Genomic DNA, 25393 nt, shown 5'->3' with positions numbered 1-25393 from the left:
GTAAAATTTTCATTTTACTTTTCATTAACTTTTTTTTTCTCTTTCATTCCTTCTCTTTCTAATTTCTGTTGTAGCTACATGGTAATAGGGAATTTTTGGTGTCGATTTTCCTGAATGCATTTATGAAGTTCTAGCCTAAAAAGGCAATTTTATTGGAAGAGACTGGTTATATATTAAGTAAAATGGTCACTCTATTTCTGTTAGGCCCAGCAGTGGCCGAGCGGTAAAGTCACCGAACACTGGCAGTTTGTTCCGAATTTCGAGTCCCGCGAACGGACAGGCTGCATGGGTGTTTTCCCCGTGTGTAACGTGTATACAAGCCAGTTTTCCTTAGAAAGTCCTCCACGAAGGTATCCCTCCCATTAGGCAGATAGCCCTCTGACTTTGCCGTAATTACATAAACCAAACCTACTTCTGGCCATAGGACTCAAGATACGAGTTCCCGTGCCGGAGTACTATCCCATATTAATAAATATGCGATGCCTAACCTGTAATAAATATGCAATGCCTAACCTGTAATTATATAGGGTGTAAATAGCATTTTAGATAAAAAAGTAGTTCCAGTGTGGCAAGGAGTAGGGCAAATCGCTCTACTTCCTGACAGGGAAAGGAAATTTCATTAGTGGGAGGAGCGAAATGACTTTACATGGGAATGAATGTAACATGTGTTGAGCAAAGTAGTAATGAAATGTGAAAGTATTAGAAATCTAAAACTATTGGGAAGAGCGAGACTCATTGTCGGCTAACTGTGCGTGTTGGCGAAGTGTCCTGTCGGCTAAGTGTCCGTGTTGGCTAAATGTTCCGTCGGCTAACTGTTCGTGTCGGCTAAATGTCCTGTCAGCTAACTTTCCTTGTCGGCTAAACGTCCTGTCGGCTAAATGTCCTGTGGGGTAAGTGTCCCTGTCGGCTAACTGGTGTTGGTTAAGTGTCCCATCGGCTAAGTGTCCGCGACTGATTCAGTAGGTAACTTGAGATCATTGTTACAACTCTTATTCATTAACTGGACCTCGTCTGTGTACCCAGTTAAGTACAAAATAGTGTAAGATGCAGTTTTCCAAAATGCATCATATCTGTTCATCCTTACTTACGCAGTCATGATTCTTTTGTAAAAAAATTGTTTTGCGGTTCCTTATCTTTAAGTTAAAGGTGACTTAGTACAGCCAAAAGTCGTTAATCCGGACTCGTCGGGACTTCGGCGATTCCGGATTATCGATTTTTCCGGATTATAGATCATCAGTTTAAATCTCGTAAGATGGCATGCAGAAATTCTAAAATTAAAAATATGAAATCGTAATTTATGAAATAAAGAACAATTTTGATCTAAAGGGTATCAAAATTTATAAAAAAAAAGCTTAATATTTATTTGTTTACTTTATTAAACATTTCTTTCAATGTAAGTTGTTTAAGTTGCTTCATTTTATGTGATAATACTTTCTCTTTAATTCTATAAACAGATATAATTTCTTGTTCAGTTACTAAGTTCCGCTGTTCAAGTCCTGTTAATTGCTGTGCCGAGAATACCGACTAACTTGTCAATCGAAATTTTTTCGTTTTCACTAACCTCTCTGTCACATTCTTCATGTCTTTATCCATTTTTTGCAGCAATTCCACTTTTTGTTTGTTGGACATCGAAACATACTTTCGTTTTGTAGATCCTTTGGAAGTTCCATCATCGGAAATTCTATTTGACATAATCGAAAGTTCAAGTTTACTTTTATAAAATTGCTCTTACAGTCTGCAAAAAATAATAAGCGGGATCCAATTCGAAGATTAAGGAACAATGCAATCATTAACATTAACTGAAATAGATAATTAGATAATTTTAGCTTACACCGTCCGTTATACATTAAACGCGCAGGCGAAAACGTATTCTGCACTTGCGCACACGCATATGCGCAGTAGTCAAGGTCTTACGCGCACGCGTAAAACGCCCGTGTGCATGTGCCGACGTGGCGCATGCGCAGAAAGTTTTTAGCTTTGAGGTCCGGATTATGGGTGTCCGAATTAACGACTTTTGACTGTATATGCTCAGGAAGGGAAGCTTCTTTGTTAGGAACTAGGAACGATATCATTTGAAAACTTTTCGCCACTTTGTTTGATAATGAATGGGGGGGGGCAAGAAATTATTGTGGATCTCAAATGGGATTTCAGATGTGTTGGTTTTCTTTTTTAAAGAAACGGGTTAATTAAGGGATAGCATGCATCCCGTATATATCATTGACAGTCTATCTCCCTTTGTTTCATTTGCTGCAACATCATCACTAGCATTTCTGTTGCTACCACTGCTGTATGATACATTCAGTTTTTATACATGGAATGTTTAAAGAAAACATGTTTCTTATAGAACTCTAAAACATGTTTCTTATATTCTTCTTTATTATATGGAGAATAGATATTATGTATACATTTCATACAGTAATCTGTTTATTATCATTCTTTTATGAGTATTCTACGTAGAATCATTATCATGGAAGTAACACCCATTGGAACACATGCATCTTTACTGCAGAGTTTCTTGGTATTTCTGGCCTTGGCAAAATGATTTTTTTAATATATGTTATATGTCGTAGAATGGCCACTGTATTGCTTTGGCTAGCCTGGAAACATTAACCTAGTATGGTATAATGCATCTTAATAAGACAAAATAACATTGTCAGGATGTGAAAAACTGTACAAATAGATGGTTATATCATGACAGAGATCTGTTTTTGATCAAAGAAACCCTAGCTTCTTTGTTCAAACACCTTTTGTTTATGCTGCAGTATTTTGCCAAATGGTTGAAAAATGCTGTGCCTGTTTGTACTTATTAGGTCATTTTTTATATAGAGTAGGCTAATGCTTTGTAACAGTCAAATTCAGTTATTGCAAATTTCATACTTGTGACATGAATTTTCTGTTTTATATCAGAAGAGCATTCTTGGGCTTATATATACTGTTTTATTAACTGATATCTCATTTCGGACATTTACACTCTATACATTTTAATTTGTAATAAAGCTTTAGTTTCTAAGCTTTCTTTTTTACAGTTAATTTTTTGTTAGTTCAAAGTAATCCTGAATCCATAGTAGCTGAGTCACCTCATCTACATCTGTAGATCTAAATAACTAAAATTAAGACGTCGCCTTTTAGTGCCATATGTACCACAGAAAACACAACAGCATGGAAATTTTGTCATAGCATAATACAAATTGCAAAGAATATTAATTTCACAGTCTACGCCAGGTGTTCCTAACCCTATGCCCGTGGGCACCTTGGCACACACCAATTGTTTAACATGTGCCCGCCGCTGTGCAGTCACAATAAAAACGTTTTAGTTTTGAATAAAATTGTATGTGAAAGTTTTCTCATTTTTAATGAAATAGAAATTGCTTTCAACACAGACACCAGACAAAGTGAAATGGTGAAATGTGATTGATATCTTTTTTTTATGTGCATGTATTTATTAACTGTTCAACTGTAAATTCATCTTCAAAAAGTAAATGGTGCCCACTGTCCAACAGATTTTCTAGAATGTGCTCTTAGGGACAAAAAAGGTTGGGGACTCCTGTTCTGTGCCAGTCATCAAAGATTAAGTGATCTGCCAATGATCTAAAATTCGTATGATTTGTAATCAAAATAAAAGGGATTTTCTCCCAATATGTGAATTTTTTTTTTTTTTCCAATTTTACATATAGCTCTTTTGCATATCAGAATAATATCTAAATTGCGAAAATAAATTAATTAAATAAAGAAATTTTTATCAGACTGATAATTTATCAAGGAAAGTCATTTTAAGTTCATATACTGCTGGTTAATCATACCATCGTACTGCAGCTGAAGTACACCGCAAATGTTAACTGTGAATAGGATTTGGAAATTATAGACTCGTAAAATATAGATCATTATAGGGGTACTGGTGTGGTACTAAGTGCCATCATTTGCTTGTATTGAAAAAACTCGAAAAGCATGATTTTTTTGGGGGGGGGAGTGTTGCTAATTAATAAGTATAAAGAAAGCATTTTTTTTCACCACAGCAAATTTGAATCAATCAATTTTTGAAAAAGGTAATTTAGAAACATCATAGTCAGACATATATTTAAATTGTATTTTCAAATTATCCATAATTATATTGTTGGAACATATCAATTATGTATAGGATTATTATTATAATTTTAAGGAGTTATTAATCTCTGTTGGATTGTATACAGTAAACCCTTACCAAGCATGGATTTACGGAACATTACATATACACATTACTTAGTTTCCATTTAATTTGTCCATTGCTAGAATTTCATTTATGCTGGGTTCAACGTTCACTCATCAACACTGAATGCTTCCTGTCATCATCTCTGGCCAGATGTTATCAACAATTTTATAGGAGTTTTATCCATTAAAAGTGACAGCAAAGAAATGCTATATGTTGTAGTAGTAACACTTGGCAGTATAGGTTTTTGAGTATGGAAGAAGGAGAAGTAAAAGAATTGGTCAAGTAATGATGAATGAAAAACTGATGACCTTACCAGCCAACAGTAAAAGTTGCAATGAAGAAGAAGATAAACACCTTTAATGTACAAGAAGATAAATGAACTTTTAAATAAAGCACAACTACAGTCTGATATTATGATAGAAACTGATGCATATGAAGAAAGAAGAGGACAATTTATAAGATTCATTGAAAAAGTCAGCACTCTTGCTTATTTTTAAGAGTAGCTTCATTCATAATCCTGAGCAAAATTCGCCATCTTTCGAACAATATTTTTGTATCACATATAAAACTTAAATTGCTCCAGAGTCCAATGGAGCCTGACTGTGGTACTTCTTATTTTTTTTAGATAAATCATAATTGTAAATGTAGTTCATCAGAGCCCTAATTAAGAGCGACTTTAGCACTTCTTTTATGAAACTAAACACACAATTTCAGCATTAGATATTTTTGATCATGTAAAATTTTAATTTAGTAATATGTAAACCGTGTTGGAGTTTTACTCTAAAGGAAAGGAAAACCCATATTGAGAACCTTATTTTTCAAAAAATACAACAAACTCGTGTGTGTTTGTTTGAGAATGGTAAATGTGTCAGTCCTGCAAGTACTGGAAATTATTGCCCTGGTCCATACCTTTGTATTTGTTGATTTGGTATTGGGGGTTTTATTGTGAGTTACGGTACAACAGGAAAAGATAACCGTTGATATCGTTTCTTGTTGTACCGTAACTGTTTGTTTATGCAAATCTTTCGGAAAAATTTAATCAAATAGGGGGGATGGAAATTGTTACTTGTACAGAACGTTTGCTTTATTCTCAGTTTACAGATCAAACCTTGGATTCAGAGGCAATGCACTTTTGTCCTGTTATATTTTGCTTGATAGCTACAATTATATTGAGGAGGGGATCATGTTCAGAATTTGTTGGGTTTTGCCTCTTTATATTTTATTATTTTAATCATTTGTTATTTTATTTTAATTATTGATTATTTTATTTATTTACTTTTGTTTGTCTTTCCTGATAGCTTTCCATGGGGATCTGATATTTCTTATTTTAGAAATTATGCGTTGTTCACATCACGTAAAGAAGTAAAAAATCTTTTCAATTAATATTTGTTTAATTTTTTTCATTTTTATTATAACAGTATTTAGGTTTGTTTAAATTATACATATTTTCTGAATCTGAATTACGCCTAATGCATTTTTCCATCCTTAAACTTTGCAGAATGCAATTTTACCCTATATGCTAATGACATAATCTTTGCTCAGCAAGAGTTTGCTGTATGTGGAAAACAGGCTGTCTGCATGTAGTTTATTGCATGTGGTAACATGAATGTGAATTGGTTTTCATTAGAATTTTTTTCATAAGCTGATTCATCTATTATGACACAGTCCTAATATGCTTTGTTGTAATCAGTTATTTGTTTTCAAATAAAAATTTAACTTTTGCTATAGATTTTATTATATGTATGTAATAATTTAAGTAGATGGACTTAGCAATCATGGACAGTAGAATGGTTCTTTTGTTTATCGAGAAAACAATGCTTTTATTGTAAAGAAACATTTTTGATGAAAGCGCAGATAAAATTGATACTTAGTACACGTGTTTCATTTTACGTGTTTAATATCTGAAGGAAGAAAGTGCAGCAAAGGAGAGTAAGCTTGGAAGGCAGCGAAAGAAGCGAAGGATGTCCCAGATGAAATCTTAACTTTGAATTATTTACCTTAGTACACCTGTATCCTTATTGGCTAATTTTAAGTTTCATTTCCCAAATTTGAAATTTTATTCCAGTTAAGTCTTATGTAAGTGTCTGCATTATTAGAATTATAATAAGTATCACATGAAAAGGTGAAATATTGAAATGATGCAAAACAATTTATTAGAAGCAGTTACTAATTTTAGAATGGAAAGGAGAAATAACTCATTTCAATTGAGAGTTAAGTGACTGTTCCAAATTAAATTTAGAATTTTGATCTGCATATTTTTTCATCTTACACGTATAATGAAATTCTAAATAATAAGTTACATTTTAGCATTTTTATTTAGAATTTTCAATTTGAGCAGTATGACCGCTTAAGATTTGTCATCGCTTGGTTTGGAGAGAGCTGCAAAAGATTGAGAGTGGTTCTGTGCGTTATAACTTCAAAAGACTTTATTGTGTAGTTAGAAAGATGACACTCATAAAAGAGACTTAAACACTCATGTCCATAAATTAAGGATAATGCAAAATCAGGCAAAGGAAGATTTAGAAGCAAAACAAATTTGACTTATTTTGTAAAGCTTATTTATTAAACAAAAGGTAAAGAGCAAAAAGTGATGCTTTATGTTTGATATTATTGGAGCAAATTACAAAAAAAATCCTATGTACAAAAAACCAACATGGTTGGTATGACTGTTAATACATTGTATGTCTCCCAGACGACGCAATACAGTCCGTACAACGCCTAGGCATGCTGAGTATCAAATTATCGATCTGATCTTGGGGGATATTACACCACTCAAAAAGCAATGCTCTCCGAAGTTCCGGTAGACATGTAGGAGGAGGTTGACGGGCTGCAACTCGTCGGCCAAGCATGTCCCACACGTGCTCTACTGGATTGAAGTCTGGTGAGAATGCTGGCCAGTCCATACGGGTGATATCCTCCGATTGAAGGCATTCGCTTATGATGTTTGCACGGTGAGGACGGGCGTTGTCATCCATAAACACAAATTGTGCGTCCATGGTGCCCCGAAACAAACGTACATGTCGTTCCAGAATGACGTCCCGATAGATTTGGCTTGTCATGGTTCCAATTTGAACATGCAGGTCAGTTCTGGAACCCAGAATAATTCCACCCCAAACGAGAGCTCCTGCACCACCATAACGGTGTCGTTCAATGATGTTTTCTTGGTGGTAATGGGTACCTGGAGCTCTCCATATGAAAGTCCGGCGAGAATCAGACTGCAAGTTAAACCTGGACTCATCAGAAAACATCACACAAGCCCACTGTTGCGGTGTCCACAATGCATGCTCTCTACTCCAGGCTAACCACAGGCGACAGTGAGTTTCAGTAAGTGGAACATATCTGACTGGTCTACGAGCATATAGACCAATCTGCCCTAAGAGTCTGTACACGGTGTGCCTTGAACTTGTCGTACCAGTGGCTGACGAGACAGGTCTGAGGCTGTTCTCCGCCTGTTTCTTTTGGCAGTAACTGCCAAATACCGGTCCTCATTCGGCGTTGTAACTCTGGAGCGACCTGTGCTGTAACGTCTACTCACATTACCATCATCTTGGAATTGTTGCCAAAGCCTGGAAATGACACTCTGGGCAATTCCAACTTCATCTGATGCTTCCAGTTGGTTACACCCACATTCCAGATGGCCGATAATTCTACTACATAAAAATTCATCCAAATGCGTCCTTTGTGTCATAACTATTCGGTTATTGCACTGAAATGCTTATAAAGTGCCTGTGAACAATTTTACTTCTTTGCCTGTATTCCTTATATATCACTCTCTTACACTCTCATTGTGACGTACCATCGGTGTCATCTGGTTACTTTCTGAAATTTGCATATGATTCATGAAGATGTGTGTAGTGATTTTACAGGTGATATATTTATTTTAGTGTTCGATTTACGCGTGACTCCGAATTATCCTTAATTTACGGACATGAGTGTAGATGGATGTGGCTAAATTAGGTATACTTTTATTGCTGCTTACAGTTTTATATAGAATATCACAATTTAGGTAACTGCATAGTTAGCAGCATGGCAAAGCAAAGGGAGTGAAGTAGCATGACTGCAAGAGAGCTAAAGCAAAAGTGCAAAATTATCCAGTAGGGATGAACACCAAGGTTTTGGTTTAGATTAGAAAGGTTTCAGTTCTTAAAATTTTGCATTCAAGTTCTGAATTAGCTTCGTCATCAGTGTTATGCAATGAGATGGATTGATCTAGAAATGATGTAGTCCAAGAAAGGGGAATTATGGGTTTACCGCTAGTTTAAATTATAATTTTGATTTAAATATTTTTTATTCTACATATATATGATATATATATAAATATATATAGGCATGTTTATATTTTGTTTTTTTAAAAAAATTGTTATGTAATTATGTATATGACATAATAAAAGCAAGGGAAAAGTTGGAGCACTGTTGATGCATGTTTTGATCCGTATTGAAGGATGAACTCTGATTGCGTAGTACGCTAATATATTGAGTTGGTAAGATCTAAGAAACTTGGCAGTCGAGGCAGTTTTAATTCCATTTTTATTTGCAACTGACTTTTGTGGGCACAGTTTGCTTGGCACTCTAGGCGTATCTTTTTACAGAACATTTACATTTTTGATACGAGGGCTATCCAGAAAGTAGATTACATTTTGGAATAAAAAAATAAACAAAGTATAGGAAACAAATTTTATTATATACAGATGAAAGCCACACTCAAATACTACTTTTCTACATAGTCACCATACAAATTAAGGCATTTATCGTAGCGATGTACGAGCTTGGAAATTCCTTCGTCGAAAAATTCGGCCGCCTGCGCCTTCAACCACTTCGTTACCTCTTCTTGCAGCTGTGCGTCGTCATCAAAACGCTGCATAGCCAGCCACTTCTTCATTGCTGGGAATAGGTGGAAGTCGCTCGGTGCCAGGTCGGGACTGTACGGCGGATGAGGAAACAACTCCCACTTAAAAGATTCAAGAACTTTACGAGTGACATTTGCCGTGTGGGGCCGGGCGTTGTCGTGAATCAACACGATCTTAGAGCTCAACATTCCTCTGCACTTGTTTTGAATTGCTCTTCTGAGTTTTTGGAGAGTTTGGCAATACCTTTGAGAGTTTATTGTAGTGCCTCTTTCCAGGAAGTCCACCAAAATTACACCTTTTCTGTCCCAAAAAACAGTCGCCATCATCTTCCTTGCCGACATTGTTTGCATGCATTTCTTGGGTTTTTGGGGAGAACTTGTGTGCCCCCACTGCATTGATTGCAATTTCGTTTCACAGTTTACATGTTTCACCCATGTTTCGTCACCAGTAACGATGCGATCGAGTAGAGAGTTACCATCCTTATGGTAAGCGTCCAAAAAGTTCAACGCTGCAGCCATTCGCTGATTTTTGTGGTCCTCTGTCAAGATTTTTGGAATCCATCTTGCACAAAACTTGTGGTAACCAAGCTTTTCGCTGATGATTTCGTGCAACAAACTTCGCGAAATTTGTGGAAAACTCAAAGAGAGTTCCGTTATTGTGAAATTTCGATTTTCACGGACTTTAGCATCGACTTTTTCGAGAAGTTCGGCGGTCACTATGTTGGGTCTCCCACTTCGATCTTCGTCGTGAACATTGGTTCGGCCATTTTGAAATCTTATGACCCACTGACGCACTCCACCTTCAGTGATAATGTTGTCCCCATACACTTCACGAAGCTGCCGATAGATTTCTATCGGTTTACAGTTTTTTGCAGTCAGAAACCTTATTACTGAGCGCACTTCGCAGCTCGCGGGATTTTCAATTAACGCAGACATTTCAAACCGTCACAGTATCTGAACGGAGCACAGCACGAACCTCTCACTAGCACGGCTAGATGCAGACTGAGCTGCGCAACGCTCTGACCCCAAGATGGCCGCGCTAGCCCCGCCCCTAGCGGACACAGACGGAAACGTAATCTACTTCCTGGATGGCCCTCGTATTATTGCAATAGCAAACATTGAAGTTACATATTAGCAGTTTAGAGAGCGAAGCTGAAGTGCGTTTATTTGTCATCACTTAAACACGTATTAGATTAGGTAGATGGCTGTAATATATTAGAGGTCATTTATTTTGTAACTTGGCTTTGTGTACATAAGAAAGATGACATTAGCAGGCAGACATAGCCATCTCTTCATCATAATTTTATTACTGGATAACACAATTCTTTTTAGGTACAATATCCGATTCACACATCATTATGAATGCAATATGCACCTCCCATTTTTTAGAAGCTTACATCTTCAAACAGTGAACAAATACAGAGAAGTGAGCAGTGACACTTTTTAGCCAGAGTGCTGCAGGGCTGCTAGTAGCGTGGGAGTAGCTTGTAAAAGCACACGGACAGATGGAATCTTGCGATACCAAGCCTAAATATTTTCATGTCATGTATAAGTACTTTTTATACAATTTGTCATATATAAGTACTCAGTGAGTATAAAATAAAAATTTTGACCATTTTTAAAATATTTGGGGCGTAAAGGAAGGAAAGTATGCATGTATCCATTCCTGTTCTTAGGAAAGTATGCATGTATCCAATGGCCTAAGAGGCCCTGCCATAGCGAAACACATGCGACTGCATTCAGAAGAAGCTTGAAATATGAAAGTTTGGGTTTCAACTGAAATCTTTAATCAGCCTGGGAAAAAGATATTTGCCTTGCTTTATTATATAAGATGGCATGGATTAATTTTGAAACGTTCGAAATTTAAATCTATATATTATAAACAGGTACTACTTTTAAGATGGAAAGATATAATGGGATTATGATGAAGAATATAATGGGATTATTTCCGAGGGCCAGATTTATGTATAAGCTACACAAGCTACAACTTAGGGCCCCTCAAAAATTAAAATATAGTGTAAATAGTATTAAAATATATTATAACAGACTTATAAAGAGCCCCATATCTCAAATATCTTAGGTCCTTATCAAGTCTAAATCTGGCTCTGCTATTGCCAATTAAAATTAGAAGTTTGCTGGCATATTTTTTATCTTACAAACAGGGACGTAGCTAGAGGGGGCAAGGGCGGGCATCTGTCCCTGGGCGCAGAATCCAAGGGGTGCCAAACTGATGTTACGACATTTTAGAATTAAATGCTTTCCATTCTTGGCAAGCATTAGGGGGCGTGAAATCTTCAGTTGTCCCTGGGCGCTGAAAGCCCTAGCTACGACTCTGCTTACAAATATATAGTATGTACTTGTTATTTAAATAATTTCTTTTCTTTAATGACTTAAGTATGATCCCAATAAATGGAAGGTTATAAAAACAAAAAGTAGAATTAGTAATTAGCTCACCAGCGACCGAGCGGTAAAGTCGCTGAACACTGGTAGTTCGGTCCGAGGTTCGAATCCCGCGAACGGGCTGGCTGCATGGGCGTTTTCGTGGTTTTCCCCATGTGTAACGTGTATACGAGCCAGTTTCCCTTAGAAAGTTCTCCACGAAGGCATCCCTCCCCTTAGGCAGATAGCCCTTGAGGCTTTGCCATAATCACACACACACATAATAGAATTAGTAATTATATGAATTTAGCTAAAAACTACTATTTAAACATAACTCTTTATGGGCAGATCTAAAAATTTATGTCACAAAATGGGATAAAACATTTTTTTTAAAATTATTCATAGCGTCAAAGAAGCTAAATACATAATTAATCATATCTAGTAAATACAAAGCAGAATTTTTCATTGGGTGTCTACTATATCAAACAGAAAACAAGCTGTATTTCTCCTTGTTATTTTTCAGCATATATTAAATAATTAAAATGTAATTATTTATGATTCATTGATTTTCATTTTAAATGGTAAGACTATTTGGAAGTAATTAGTTTTTGACTATTTATATGATAAGTTTTTTTAAAGAAGTGAGAGATTTACCATTTCAAAATTAACCAAATATCATTTGATATTTCTATGCAGAATTTTTTTAATGTGCATCTCTTAAAATTATCATGTTGTGTATGAGTTAATATGTCTTAGATCCAAATCTTATTTTCGTATTAAGAATTAAGTTAAAAAAAATTATATTTAGATCTCTTCTTAGTATTGAATATTTGATTATATACCAAAAAAAATATTTAGAAAGTTGGATTCTTTCGCCTCATAATGACTTTGAATAAATGGAGATATAAAATAAAAAGATTTGAATCAATTCGAATTTTAAAAGACGGTGACTAACAGGTAAGATCTGCATGTTTTGCTAGGCGAGGAATGTTTTACTTAACATAATTATTTGCTCTTTCAAAACAAAACCTTCTCAGAGGAAAAGAAGTTTATCACTGCGAGATAAACGTCGAAAAACTAGTTTGTATGAAAAGCAATTTATTGCTGGAATGCGACTCATAGTATTTCTCCGGCAATAATTTTTTTGGCCTTGATTCTGGTTTTGAGTTGCCCTTGTTAAGAAATGGTAACCGGAAGGCGAACAAGAGAATACGGAATACCTCCTTGCAAGAGAATACAAGCGTCTAGCCCCTCAGACGCTAGTTTCCTCCCTGAACATCTGCACAGATTACTGCGCATGTCGTCATTTTCTTGAAGGCGCCTCATATTTACTATTATTTACTCTGCTCTTTGACTGCTGTGGTAACGTGTGATCGCTGATGCAGTTCTCTTTTTTATTTTGCTTCGATTATTATATCTTCTGCACAAAATCAAGTAAAAATGCCCATTTCAGGGCCAAGTACTTCTGTTTCCTCAGAAGGTATTTTTGATTCTAAATCGAATCAAAATCAGGAAGGAGTAACCGTGTGCGATAATTCCAATGTGTGATAATTATGATTGTGTTGTGAGTGATATGGTTCATTGTGCAAATGATTTTAGTATAGCTGAGAGTGATTTTGTTTGCAGTGATTGCTTAAAACTTTCAACTGTAGATACAATTTGAAACGCCATGCATATAAATTTCTTTACAATAATACTACATTAATTGAGTCTCTGAAAACTAAGTTCTAATAGTATGGTTGATTGTGTAAATAATTTTAGTGTGGCTGAGAGTAATTTTGTATTCTCTGATTGCTTAAAAAGTACGAAAATAAATGCAGTTTGAAATGCCATACCAACACATTACACTCCAATAATACTACATTATTGATTCTTTAAAAAGTGGTCGATCACCAAGCTACAAATGTGAGGACTGCTATCTGAAATTTAGTGACCTAAAAATTGGAAATATCATCAAAATAAAATTCATACTTCTAACAGATAATTATGTGTGTCCTGTATGTTATGCTAATTTTAAAATGCGAGAAATAATATTTCATTTCAATAATGTTCATGATGTTGATTTGCATCATACTGAGCTAGAATTTAATTCATTTGATGATTTTTTGGCATGGAAGGCAGAAATTGAAAATAATATGAAGTCAAAATTTCTTATGGAGTAAGCATATTTAATATACATGGTGTAATGCCACTGTTCAGGAAATTTTATATCAGAAAGTAAAGGTTTACGTCACTTAAAAACCCTTGATAGCAATAAAATAAATGCATATTGCCCAGCTGCATTAAAAGTAACAGAACATACAGATGGCAAATGTGTAGTGTCATAACAGAAAAATAGGGCCCACCAGTTGGCCGAGCGGTAAAGTCGCTGAACACTGGTAGTTCGATCGAGGTTCGAATCCCGCGAACGGACTGGCTGCATGGGCGTTTTCGTGGTTTTTCCCATGTGTAATGTGTATACGAGCCAGTTTCCCTTAGAAAGTGCCGTAAAATCCTAGTATACGGTGCAGTCTTGGCGCGACTTGGCGAAAATTATCGCCAACACCAAAAACGATCCAAGGAACGTCTATATATATATACTATACACACATAGTATATATACTATATACATAGTATCTACTATGTTTAACTGTATATTTTCTTGGAATGATCCGTTAACTACTCATCGTATATGTCCCATTTTCACTGCTCATCATAAAGTCGCCAAATCCCGTGTGCACCGGATACTAGGATTAAACCGAAAGCGCTCCACGAAGGCATCCCTCCCCTTAGGCAGATAGCCCTCGAGGCTTTGCCATAATCTCTCACACACACACATATCAGAAAATACATATTGGGCATCGGAATGATTTAGGTCACTTATTTTTAACAACAGATGAAATAAAAAATATTGCATCAAAGATAGCAGCAAAAATTTCTCTGGATAATATTTTAGATGAAATTAGAAATTCTCTATGAGATGCTGGGCTTGAGAGGGTTCATTTACTTACAAAACAAGATTTACATAACATCAAAAAATCTTTCAATTTGTCTTCTAGTTCTGTTAAACATGAAAATGATTGGGTTTGTGTAGATACGTGGGTACCTGAAATGCAAAATTCCGAACATCCATGCATTTCATTTTATAAAACCCGGGGATCAACATAGCTTGAGTGAATATTGTACACAATATTCATTTCTAAAAGGAAATGATTTTGTTTTGATAATGATGACAGAACACAAAGAGAGATACTGAAAAAATTTAGTTCTCACTTGTACATGTATTGATGGTACACATGGGGTGAATGCATACAGATTTGAACTCATAACTTTACTTACAATAGATGATTTGTGCCTAGGATTCCCGTGTGCATTTTTAATTTCTAATCCATGTGATCAGCCAGTGCTATCACTTTTTTTCGTGTATTAAAGAAAATGTTGGGCAAATACAACCACAAATATTTATGTCTGAAATGGGTTTACTACAGATACGTCTTTTTTTTGTGCATGGCATATTGATAGAGCCTGAACAAACAATTAAAAAAAAAAAAAAGAAAATCAACAAAAAATAGAATTAGTAATTATATGAATTTAGCAAAAAACTACTATTTAAACATAACTCTTTATGGGCAGATCTAAAAATTTATGTCACAAAATGGGATAAAACATTTTTTTTTTTTTAAATTATTCATAGCGTCAAAGAAGCTAAATACATAATTAATCATATCTAGTAAATACAAAGCAGAATTTTTCATTGGGTGTCTACTATATCAAACAGAAAACGAGCTGTATTTCTCCTTGTTATTTTTCAGCATATATTAAATAATTAAAATGTAATTATTTATGATTCATTGATTTTCATTTTAAATGGTAAGACTATTTGGAAGTAATTAGTTTTTGACTATTTATATGATAAGTTTTTTTAAAGAAGTGAGAGATTTACCATTTCAAAATTAACCAAATATCATTTGATATTTCTATGCAGAATTTTTTTAATGTGCATCTCTTAAAATTATCATGTTGTGTATGAGTTAATATGTCTTAGATCCAAATCTTATTTTCGTATTAAGAATTAAGTTAAAAAAAATTATATTTAGATCTCTTCATAGTATTGAATATTTGATTATATACCAAGAAAAATATTTAGAAAGTTGGATTCTTATGCCTCATAATGACTTTGAATAAATGGAGATATAAAATAAAAAGATTTGAATCAATTCGAATTTTAAAATATGGTGACTAACAGGTAAGATCTGCATGTTTTGCTAGGCGAGGAATGTTTTACTTAACAAAATTATTTGCTCTTTGAAAACGAAACCTTCTCAGAGGAAAAGAAGTTTATCACTGCGAGATAAACGTCGAAAAACTAGTTTGTATGAAAAGCGATTTATTGCTGGAATGCGCCTCATAGTATTTCTCCGGCAATAATTTTTTTGGCCTTGATTCTGGTTTTGAGTTGCCCTTGTTACGAAATGGTAACCGGAAGGCGAACAAGAGAATAAGGAATACCTCCTTGCAAGAGAATAAATTTTTGTTGCCAATTGAAAATGTATAAAACGTTATGCGTTTGCCTCTGTATTTTTAAATTGTTTTAAACGCTAAGTCTTTTTTCTTTTTTGAGAAAAAAATGTGAAAGTGATTCAGAAAATATTCGTAATTTGAGTAGATTTTTAATATTTAAAACAAGAATAAAGGCAAATCTAAAATTGCATATTTTTAAATATAAAGAATTCCAAAATCGTTTTAACAAGCGAATAGTATTCTTTTTTCACGCTAGGCATCGTGTGTGAGTTTTAAGAGCGGGAAATAAAGAGTGGCTTCCTATTGGAAGAGGAATCCTGTGCTCGAATGCCATTGGGTAAAAGTGTTCACGTGATCGATAGCTATATATACATTGTCATGCTGGCTTTCGCGCCAGAAAGGTAGTGAGTTTCATGTTGTGAAGGCAAGCGTACGAGTGCTATTTAGGAGTTCTAGAGAATTACTTAATTATTTCGAATTTAATTACATTTAATTAATACAATTATTAATTATTTTATATTTTGCTGTTAATTCTTCGTGATATTTATTCCACATCATCATTAAATATGCCAGCTACTCGTTCAAGAACAAGCAGGTAAGTCTTTTGTCTTCGAATCCACCGGCACCATTATTCCTGGAATCTCTCATCTAAAATCATCTTTAATTTTCGAAGTGCAATACATTTGAGTGAATTTTCTGAAGTTAAACTAAAAGTCGTGTACTTTGGTATTTATGTGAATTCCAGGAAATTGGGGGAAAAAAGTTTTGTATAAACCATTTTCGTACGTTGGGAAATGCGTGGTAATAGAATTCTTTCTGACCTCCATATTTGCTAAGGTTACGAATTCGTATTCTATGATTTTGCCTAGTTCTAGAATTAATTCTTTTATGTATTTATCTGTTTCTCTTGTAAATTTTTTTTTTTTCCTCTTTATGTAGTGCTGAAGTTGCTTCAGAAGTGAGTAAAGATAGCCCTAAGAAGGAAGTCAAAACCGATACCCCAGTGGAAGAATCTCTGAAGGCTGAAAAAGCGGTAAGAAAGCAATTTCATTGCGAATTTTATTAATTACATTGAATATCATGCATCTTGAGAATATTTTTTAGAATTTCCAAAAATGCAATAATTTACTCTGCTAATTCTAAAGTACAGTGTAGAGTTAAATGATTTATATAATGCAAATTGAAGAAATTTTTCGAAATTAAACTCTTTAATTTTTAATATTTTCTTTCCATTCTGTTTATAAAATGTACTAGGATTTAATGCTGTTTTAAAAATATATATTGAAATTCCCTTATGTAACAATAGAATAAAACAAAATTGTTTTGTTCTATTGTTACATTTTATCTATTCCATTGTCTTTTATATTTGGTCTGCATATGTCAATATAATTTGCATTTTAATTTCCTCATAAAGGTGGATGATGGGAATAAAGTTGAAGCAGATTCTAGTGTAGAAACTAAAGGACAGGAAGAAAATGGAAATAAAGACCAGTCTGAAGAAAAAGTTGATGGAGAAGAAAAAAGTGTTGAAAATGGTGGTAAGGCACTTTTAAAGTTTACCAAGTTTGATTTGAATTGGAAGTTTTTATAAACCTTAATTTTAGTGGAGTCTAGAGAATCATGTATGTGTAGTTGCTGCATTAGTTTTAAGATTGTTGTAAGATGCCAATAACCTCTGCAGTTTCAGAGGATAAAAATGAAATATCTTTGATTTTTTTCTTTTAAAATATTTAAATTCTTGGAGAAATTCTGTTTGTAGTGGTAAGTTTCAGACAAGCTTTTTAATTAAATATAAAGGAAAATTACATTAAGAATATTTTCCTAATTGAACAGATCTCAATCATAAGTTCCAATAATATTGGTGTTTTAGATTGCTTGTGAAAGCTGATTTTAAAATTTAAGAACGCAACTGTATTTCTGAAGTTGACTCATTAAATTGTTGAAATGCACTACATATGCATGCAATTTTTAAAATTTTATTTATTATATGCAAATATGATTAAAACTTGTGTAGCTTGTAAGATAATTAAAAGTGTCAAGTATTATGTAAGTTAATAATTGGTAATCAAGTGCTATGTAGTATATATTGACTGCTTTTCTTTACCTTGGTCAATCATTTTAATCTTAATGTGCACAAGAAGCTGATATTGTTCCGGAGAATCCTTGAATTCAAAACTGCTCTAGACTGAGAAGTCTTTACTTGTGTCTACTCATTATTCCTTATCCATATAGTTCATTTCTTAGCAGAAAGGGGGGTTTAGGTGAGTGTGTGTGTGCATTTGAAAATGTGTCATCACTGTGGACTGTCTTCATAAGCTTGCATTAAACAGGCAGACTTTGCTGGCGACAACATACAGTATATGCATAAAAAATGTTAATTACAATATTAGGTCTAAGAATTGTATTTCGAAAGCATAAACAGGCTTTTCATCCGCAGAGAACCCGTTGGCGGCGTTGCATTTTTACTCGCCAAGCTCGCGGTTCATAGACAATGAGCCGAGCCGCAAACATGATTTTTAGTGCATGCAAATTCAAGTTAGCAGAGACAAAACAATATATTAAGCATATGGTAGTAAAAATTCACAGAGAATAAGCATGTAGATGTCAAACTAACTGGTTAAACGTGATAAACGAAAATAAATTTGTATTAAATTCAAGTTGGCACAGAAAAGAATATATTAAGCATAAGACAATATATAAGCATTTATAACGGAAATAAAAATTCATTTAAAAAATATAAATTAGTATTAATGTACTGAAATTAAATGTGATAAATGGAAATTCCATTTAACACAGAAAACAATATATTCCTTACACTAGCAGTGGTTTGCTAATTTTGATGACCATCGTGATGCATCAAACTACTCTGTCATCTTAGATAATCAATAATATTTTTTATTTCAATTTAATCATGTATTTCTCACACCTGCCATCCTCTGAAAGGTTATTGTTAGAAAAGCATTTAACAATATATTGTCTTGTTATAATTTTACGCCAGAAAAATTGGATTTATTCTCATAATTTTAGATGGCAATAATAAAAATAAAAGCATTATTTATTTAAATTGCTGGTTCTTAGAGTTGTTAATAATTAAAAACACAAGGTGAACCAGCCGTGTTACAAATTAGCATTCACCCCTCCTGAACCTAGAACCCGCATCTATCTACGAAAATATTTCTATCTATTCATTGTTAAAAAATTCAGAAAAAAATAATAAAGAAGAGAAGAATAATATAAATCTGCAAATGCAAACAACGACTAATGCTTGCAAACTTTGAACAAGGGAATAAGATAAATCTGCTAGGTTACCAGGTTTGAACTATTATCGCCAAAGTTGGCGATGTTTACATTTACCGGGTTCTCTGTAGAAGTGCTTCCCATAAACATTTTAATATGGTTTAAAATCTGGAAGAAAAAAAAAAAGCCAGTAAATGACAATAAATTTTGAAAAAGACGTTAATTTAAGAAGATACTATGCTTTTATGGTTCAACATCTTGATTCGCCGGTTCACATCACATGACCCAAAGTGGTCTCATCTCACGTAAACTAAGGTACAAAAATCTAATTTTCTCAGTAACATTAATTTCAAGTTAAATCTTAATTTGGAAGTTTAAATGCAAGAATTATTTCAATTTGTACGAATAGATTACTCAAAAATTATGTAAAAGTGTGCAAAAATTATGTGCAGTTCTTTACTTCGCTAGTGCATTCTCATTAAAATTTGTGAATTGAACTCTTGACTTTATAATTACGGGCGAGTGATGTGATTGCATCCTAATTGACTTAATTACCACCTGCAAATGCCATAGGACATAAAATTGAACTACCTGGTAAAAATCCTATGTAATTGTATGCCAATATTACGATTAATCTGATAAGAAATGGCTGCGATTTGTTTTGAAAATGACGCGTGAAAGGTTACAAGTGAGGATATTCTCTTTGGCATCAGTTGTACCATTCTTGGCGACTTTTCGTTTGCACTGGCGAAAGTACCGATTCTAGTTATTCTTCATATAGCTACTGCAGTATTACTAGCTTTTTTTTGATTCAGTAAAACTGATTAAGTATAATTTTTAATGTAATTGTAAGTATATTGTTGAGTAACAAATTTTCACATTTCTGTTATCGGGTCCAGATTCAGAAATGCATGTACAAACACGTACATGCATGCATACTTATATTTTTTAATCCAGTTCCGATAAAAGAATCTTTTAGTGTTACTATCATCCTTTATGTGTAAGAGTAAAGTTATTAAAAGTGCAGAGTGCAACGTATTGAAATGTCTGTCGTTTTACTCAAGGTAATTGTTAGTTTTGTAGGAAGTAATAGATTAATTATGTAATAATATTTTGATACTTGAATGTTACTAAAAGGTAGCTGGGTTGCAAATGGCCAAATCTGGCAACTATCCATTGTTATTAAAATTATGCCAAGCTGTGAAATCTATTAGGGTAGATTTGTTAAACTTTCTGAATTCATTAATAGATTTTGATGTAAATATAAATCAATCAAAGTTATTAAAAGTGCAGAGTGCAACGTATTGAAATGTCTGTCGTTTTACTCAAGGTAATTGTTAGTTTTGTAGGAAGTAATAGATTAATTATGTAATAATATTTTGATACTTGAATGTTACTAAAAGGTAGCTGGGTTGCAAATGGCCAAATCTGGCAACTATCCATTGTTATTAAAATTATGCCAAGCTGTGAAATCTATTAGGGTAGATTTGTTAAACTTTCTGAATTCATTAATAGATTTTGATGTAAATATAAATCAATCAAAAGTAATTGTTAGATGCAAATATACTGTATGTGATAAAACACGTTGAAATTAATGAATCATTTTTATCTTCATTGTATTGTTACTTTTTTTTGTATAGTTATGGACAAATATGGTTTTTACTATTTGGTTTTTGGCCTATTTAAGAGATATCAATATCTTTACATTTGTTTTATTTCGCTTAGTTTCAACTGTAAATTTAAGATCCAGTTTTAGTTGTGTATTTACTTTTCAAATATAATATGGAAGAAAATCCTTGCTCGTACAAATAGGTTGTGCAAAAAGAAAATTTAATTTTTTTGAAATGTTTTCAAGTTCCCTTTTTTTTCCCCAGCCAAAAGGTAACAAATGTATTATTTTTTAGATCTTCAGTTAGAGTTTGATCATAGGAAATTTCAAGCAATTGTTCTTTTTCTTCCCGAGATAAAATTTCGGGTAGATTTAAACAAAATGGCTTTCTGATCTAATTTTCGTTTTCATAATCCTTGGGAAAATGCATTTTGAAATTATTCGTCAATGAAAAACAGTGATTTTTAATGTCGTATCCTAATTCTTTATTTTCAAATTAGTTTCGGTTAGAAAACTTCCAAGAAGTGGTTTTTAAAAAGCTTAAAATATTATCTTATGCTTTGCTTATTAGCTTTTTTATCATTCCATTTATTTTATTCAAGGTCTAATGGTTAACAAATTAACATTTTATCCTTGTAATCCTAAATTTAATTCATTTAGTTTTCCAAAAATATCAGCTAAATATGCTAAAGGCTCCAACTGTAATTCGCGACAGTTCATTTATCTTCTTTGAAACATATGTAAACTAATAATTGAATAAAGTTTATTATCAGTTCTTTTATTCAATTGCAATGGGAAATATATGCCGTGTTTTATTTTTCGAATAAATGCCTTTTATCGAATTTGTCGTTTCATGAATTCGGCGACTGGTGTAATTTGATAACAGGGTATTATTAAGTTCATTAGCCGCCGCTTCATTGAAAATGTTAATCTTTAGCTGCTGGTAATATGAGGCTTTCTCCAACAGTGCGAGCCTGCCCAGTCTCTGCAATTCTTGGGCTTATTCCGTAACTAGCTTCCAAAGCTTTTTCACTTCAAGTAACAGAATCTTTCACTACATGTTTACAATAATTTCCCCAGGAAATATTCTTAAGATTAACTCTAGAACGGTGATAGGGTCATTTTGACTCCTGAACACTTAAAAATTCAGTTCTCTAGGTTTGTTAGTTTTTGAAATATTGGCATTTATTCCTAGAACGGTGGACAGGGATAATTTTGACCCCTTTACATTTATTCTTTCTGCTCGAGGCATTGTCAAATAACCCATGAAAAACATTCACTGGTAGGATTTTTCGATTGCATTCATATTAACTCCCAGAGGGATAAAAACCTGGGTTTGTCTCACTACTCTGTAATGCCTACATAAGTTGTTCCTTTGTTTGCAATTATTTATTCATTTGAAGAAAATACTGCAAGGATGGGATAAATGCAGGGTTTTTCATGCTTACATTTCTTTTCAGAAATAGTTAATTTTACAGATGTATTTTCCAGTTTGTTAGTTCAGCTTACTGCAGATGATAACAGGACATATGTTTTCTTGGTATACTATCTTGTCCAAATAAGCATTAACAAAACAGCAAATTTATATTTATAAAAGTTTATAAAAATCTAAAAAAATTGCGTGCACCACGAATCTACTTTGCCAACAGTGAGTAAACTAAAATAGAATAAATGCATTCTTTAAAATTCACTTTGTTTATTATAACAACACTCTGGCGCTAGGTTCACTTAACAGTATTATATTTCATTCATATTATAACTCAGAATGTACAAAATGTATATCATTTAAAGAATTATCTCATCGTTGCCACATGTTCTATTCAAATACTATAATAAATCCTAGAATGATGTATAAAAGAAATTAAGCAAACGACACAAAATAGAAACAGTTTTTCATAAGCGATTTAGTATTTCTCATTCAATTAATTCAGTTCTCACTTTTCTACAAGGCGAAAATACATAAAAAGTCAAAATATCTATATTAAAAATTACAAAATAAATCTTAAACACTTATTTCCTTGAAAGAATCCCAGAAAGGATTAAGCATGATTTAATTCGCAATAATAAATGAAGGCGTTATCTTTGTTGTTGCGAAGCTAAGTTTCTCTAGATTGGCAACAAATCCACTATTCTGTTTCAAATATAAACAAGCAATGGCTGCCATCAAAAGCATTAGGCTTAGCTGCACTTAAACAATGTTTAAATTGTTGATAACTCTACAAATATAATATTGCATGCAGATTTACTAAAGGCGTAAAAACCTTAACCGGAAGATAAGAACAACATAATTCAATCATTTTTAAAGCAAAAAATGTGCGCTTTAGAAACATAAGAGTAAAGAAACAGATCACTGAGTCGATTAACAGAGTGGATATATATATAAATATATTTATATATGTTTGGTAAGGCCAAATTCAACCAAGAGGTGCACATCTACATGTTATAGCAGTCCTATATTCAAAATTCTGAGGCTACTTGTTTTTGAGTTATGCAAGATATGTACATACGTTCATACAGACACCACGAAAAATTCTCTTCTGAATTCATTTTAAAACTTAAAACAGCTTTATAATTTTTTTGGAGGAAAAGAGTCTTATTCTGTTCTTACATACAGATATCACTCAAAAACATTGTTAAATTGCTTCAATAGTGGGGAAAATGGATATTTTCGTTGAGATATGCTGCCTGAAACTTTTCGTGATTACAATTATTCCGTTTTACTTCGTACAAGGAAGTAAAAAGCTGTTGAAAGGAAAATTGAATATTTCATAAAATTTTCTATTTTTCTCCCTTTCCAGTAATGTTTGAACAGGTTTCACATTTCTGGAGGGTAGGCAGATAATTTATATTGCCAGTTTGGACTAAAAATATCAACTATCAACCTAGGCATTTAAACAACCTGAATAAAATGCTGTTGATTGCTAAAGAGTAGATTAGATGTATTCCTCCTCTTTCGAAGCAAAAGTCTCTCCTCCGTCCTTGAACGATTAATCTCTTGATTATTTTTTTATCTGACAATCTAATGTTTGTTTTTCCTAGTTTCATATTTTGCAAATGTTCAGTTATACGTTTGCTAACATTCTGAATTGGAATAATCATGCAGTCTAATTTTGTATTACAGCTTCAGAAAAGGAAGATGAGAAAGAACAGCCAGAAGAGGATGGTGTGAAAGATGCTGATAAAGCAGTGGAAGAGGATGGTGAAAAGGATGCTGAGAAAATTGAAGATGGTGAAAAAGAAGGTGAAAAAACAGATGAGCCTGAAAGTGTAAAACGTAAAGCTGAGGAAAAAGAAGAGGTTGGAGCAAGTCCAAAAAAGGCAAAGTTGGAGGAAGGGAATGAGGTAGAAAAAGCTTCTGAAGAACCAAAAACAGTTGAACCTTGTGCATAAAATTGAATGGACTTCTTGTACATTTCTTTCTGTTGTAAGTTAATTCTGTACATGAGTCAGTGGTTTTATTTTCATTTTACACAAAGCACAGTGGATGGTGCACATGATATAGTTTAAGAATAGCACCCTGAAAGAAAAAATGGCCATTATGATGTTTTTAATTTATTTTCCCAACATAATTTGTCTTTGGTGATTTGATAATTTATGTAACATTAACAGTTGTCATGTTTAGTGTAGTTCTTCGCGATCATTTTTACAGTAAATGTTTTAAACAATTTTTTTTAAGGATAATTTTGTACTATGAGTTTTAAAAACTCATTAAAGCAGTGTTATCACTAAGAATTTTTATGCTATAGTTGTCATTTATGTATATATAGCTTATTCAGAAAATGACAGTCTGTCATGGTAGCTATTGGAGTGTTCTTTTTCTGTCTAAGATTTGTCATCAAATGTTCCATTGTCTTCCGTCATCTGCTAATAAAGGAATTTAATAGTTGACTTTTTCATTTCTTCTAATAATTAGTCACTTTATTATAAAAATTTGAAAGCTTAATTTCAAATTATTTGCTGGTACTGATGGCAAAATCTTCATTTATTTGAACAGCAGAACTTGATATACACTAGCTAATACCATCACCAAAATATGTCAGCATATTTTTATGGATATGAGTAATATATTAAGTGCTGATTGGGTACTGTGACATGCAACTAAAAAAGTACTACAAGAGGATATTTTTCTATTTCTTGGACATTGTGTGTCTGAATGCATTCATATTATATTAAAAAAGTAATGGAGCATTATCGTGTATAAACTTTTTGCAACATATCCAGTTGAAAGAAAGAAATCGTCACAAACTCGGCCATTTAGACCTAATATAAGCATATTAGGCAGGCTGGAACATCGATGGGAAAAAAACCCTATGTGAAGATGTTTGTTCGCATTGCTACAAACATAAGATCAACGACGGAATCTAGTTACTGGTGCTCGATTCGCAAAGTCGCATTGTGTATAGCAGTGCTCCGCAACCTTTTCTCACCTGCGACACACAAAAAAATCTTTCTGGAATTTCGTGGCACACCAAAGAGTTCTGAGTTATTGAGGAAGTGCCGAAAAAATTCAAATGCTGGCACACAACAGTGAAATATATAAAAGCATTATTGAGGGGAAAAAATTGTCATTGTGTATTAAAATACATGATAAAAAATTGCAAAATGTCAAATACATGTATTTGATTGTGGAGCACTG

General features: G+C 33.3%; 1 protein-coding gene across 2 annotated transcripts; it reads left to right on the top strand.

The window, feature by feature from the left end:
• Positions 1-5507: 5507 nt before the first annotated feature.
• On the top strand, positions 5508-24645 carry LOC118191750 (uncharacterized). Of its 2 annotated transcripts, none has more exons than XM_085811826.1 (4): positions 5508-5548; positions 16851-16944; positions 17326-17449; positions 23879-24645. In XM_085811826.1, the coding sequence occupies exons 1-4, from the start codon at positions 5523-5525 to the stop codon at positions 24145-24147; spliced, it is 513 nt and encodes a 170-aa protein (XP_085667952.1). In that variant the 5' UTR covers positions 5508-5522; the 3' UTR covers positions 24148-24645. The 2 variants fall into 2 exon arrangements, with proteins under 2 accessions (XP_085667952.1, XP_035218492.1); XM_035362601.2 differs by lacking the exon at positions 5508-5548 and adding an exon at positions 16303-16506.
• The last annotated feature ends 748 nt before the right edge of the window (positions 24646-25393 follow it).

This window comes from Stegodyphus dumicola, chromosome 2 (genome assembly GCF_044657685.1).
Source record: "Stegodyphus dumicola isolate Sdum_Otavi_A_Nest chromosome 2, ASM4465768v1".
Taxonomy (NCBI): Eukaryota; Metazoa; Arthropoda; class Arachnida; order Araneae; family Eresidae; genus Stegodyphus; species Stegodyphus dumicola.
The sequence above is the reverse complement of the archived record's forward strand: the minus strand, read 5'-3'. Positions and strand labels throughout refer to the sequence as shown.

What these genes read in the sequence shown, in the direction of transcription:
- LOC118191750 (XM_035362601.2), top strand. Translation starts at nt 16,478, where the DNA reads ATGCCAGCTACTCGTTCAAGAACAAGCAG. An exon ending in ACTCGTTCAAGAACAAGCAG is followed by an intron (nt 16,507 to 16,850) that starts GTAAGTCTTTTG and finishes CTCTTTATGTAG; the next exon opens with TGCTGAAGTTGCTTCAGAAG. An exon ending in CTCTGAAGGCTGAAAAAGCG is followed by an intron (nt 16,945 to 17,325) that starts GTAAGAAAGCAA and finishes TTCCTCATAAAG; the next exon opens with GTGGATGATGGGAATAAAGT.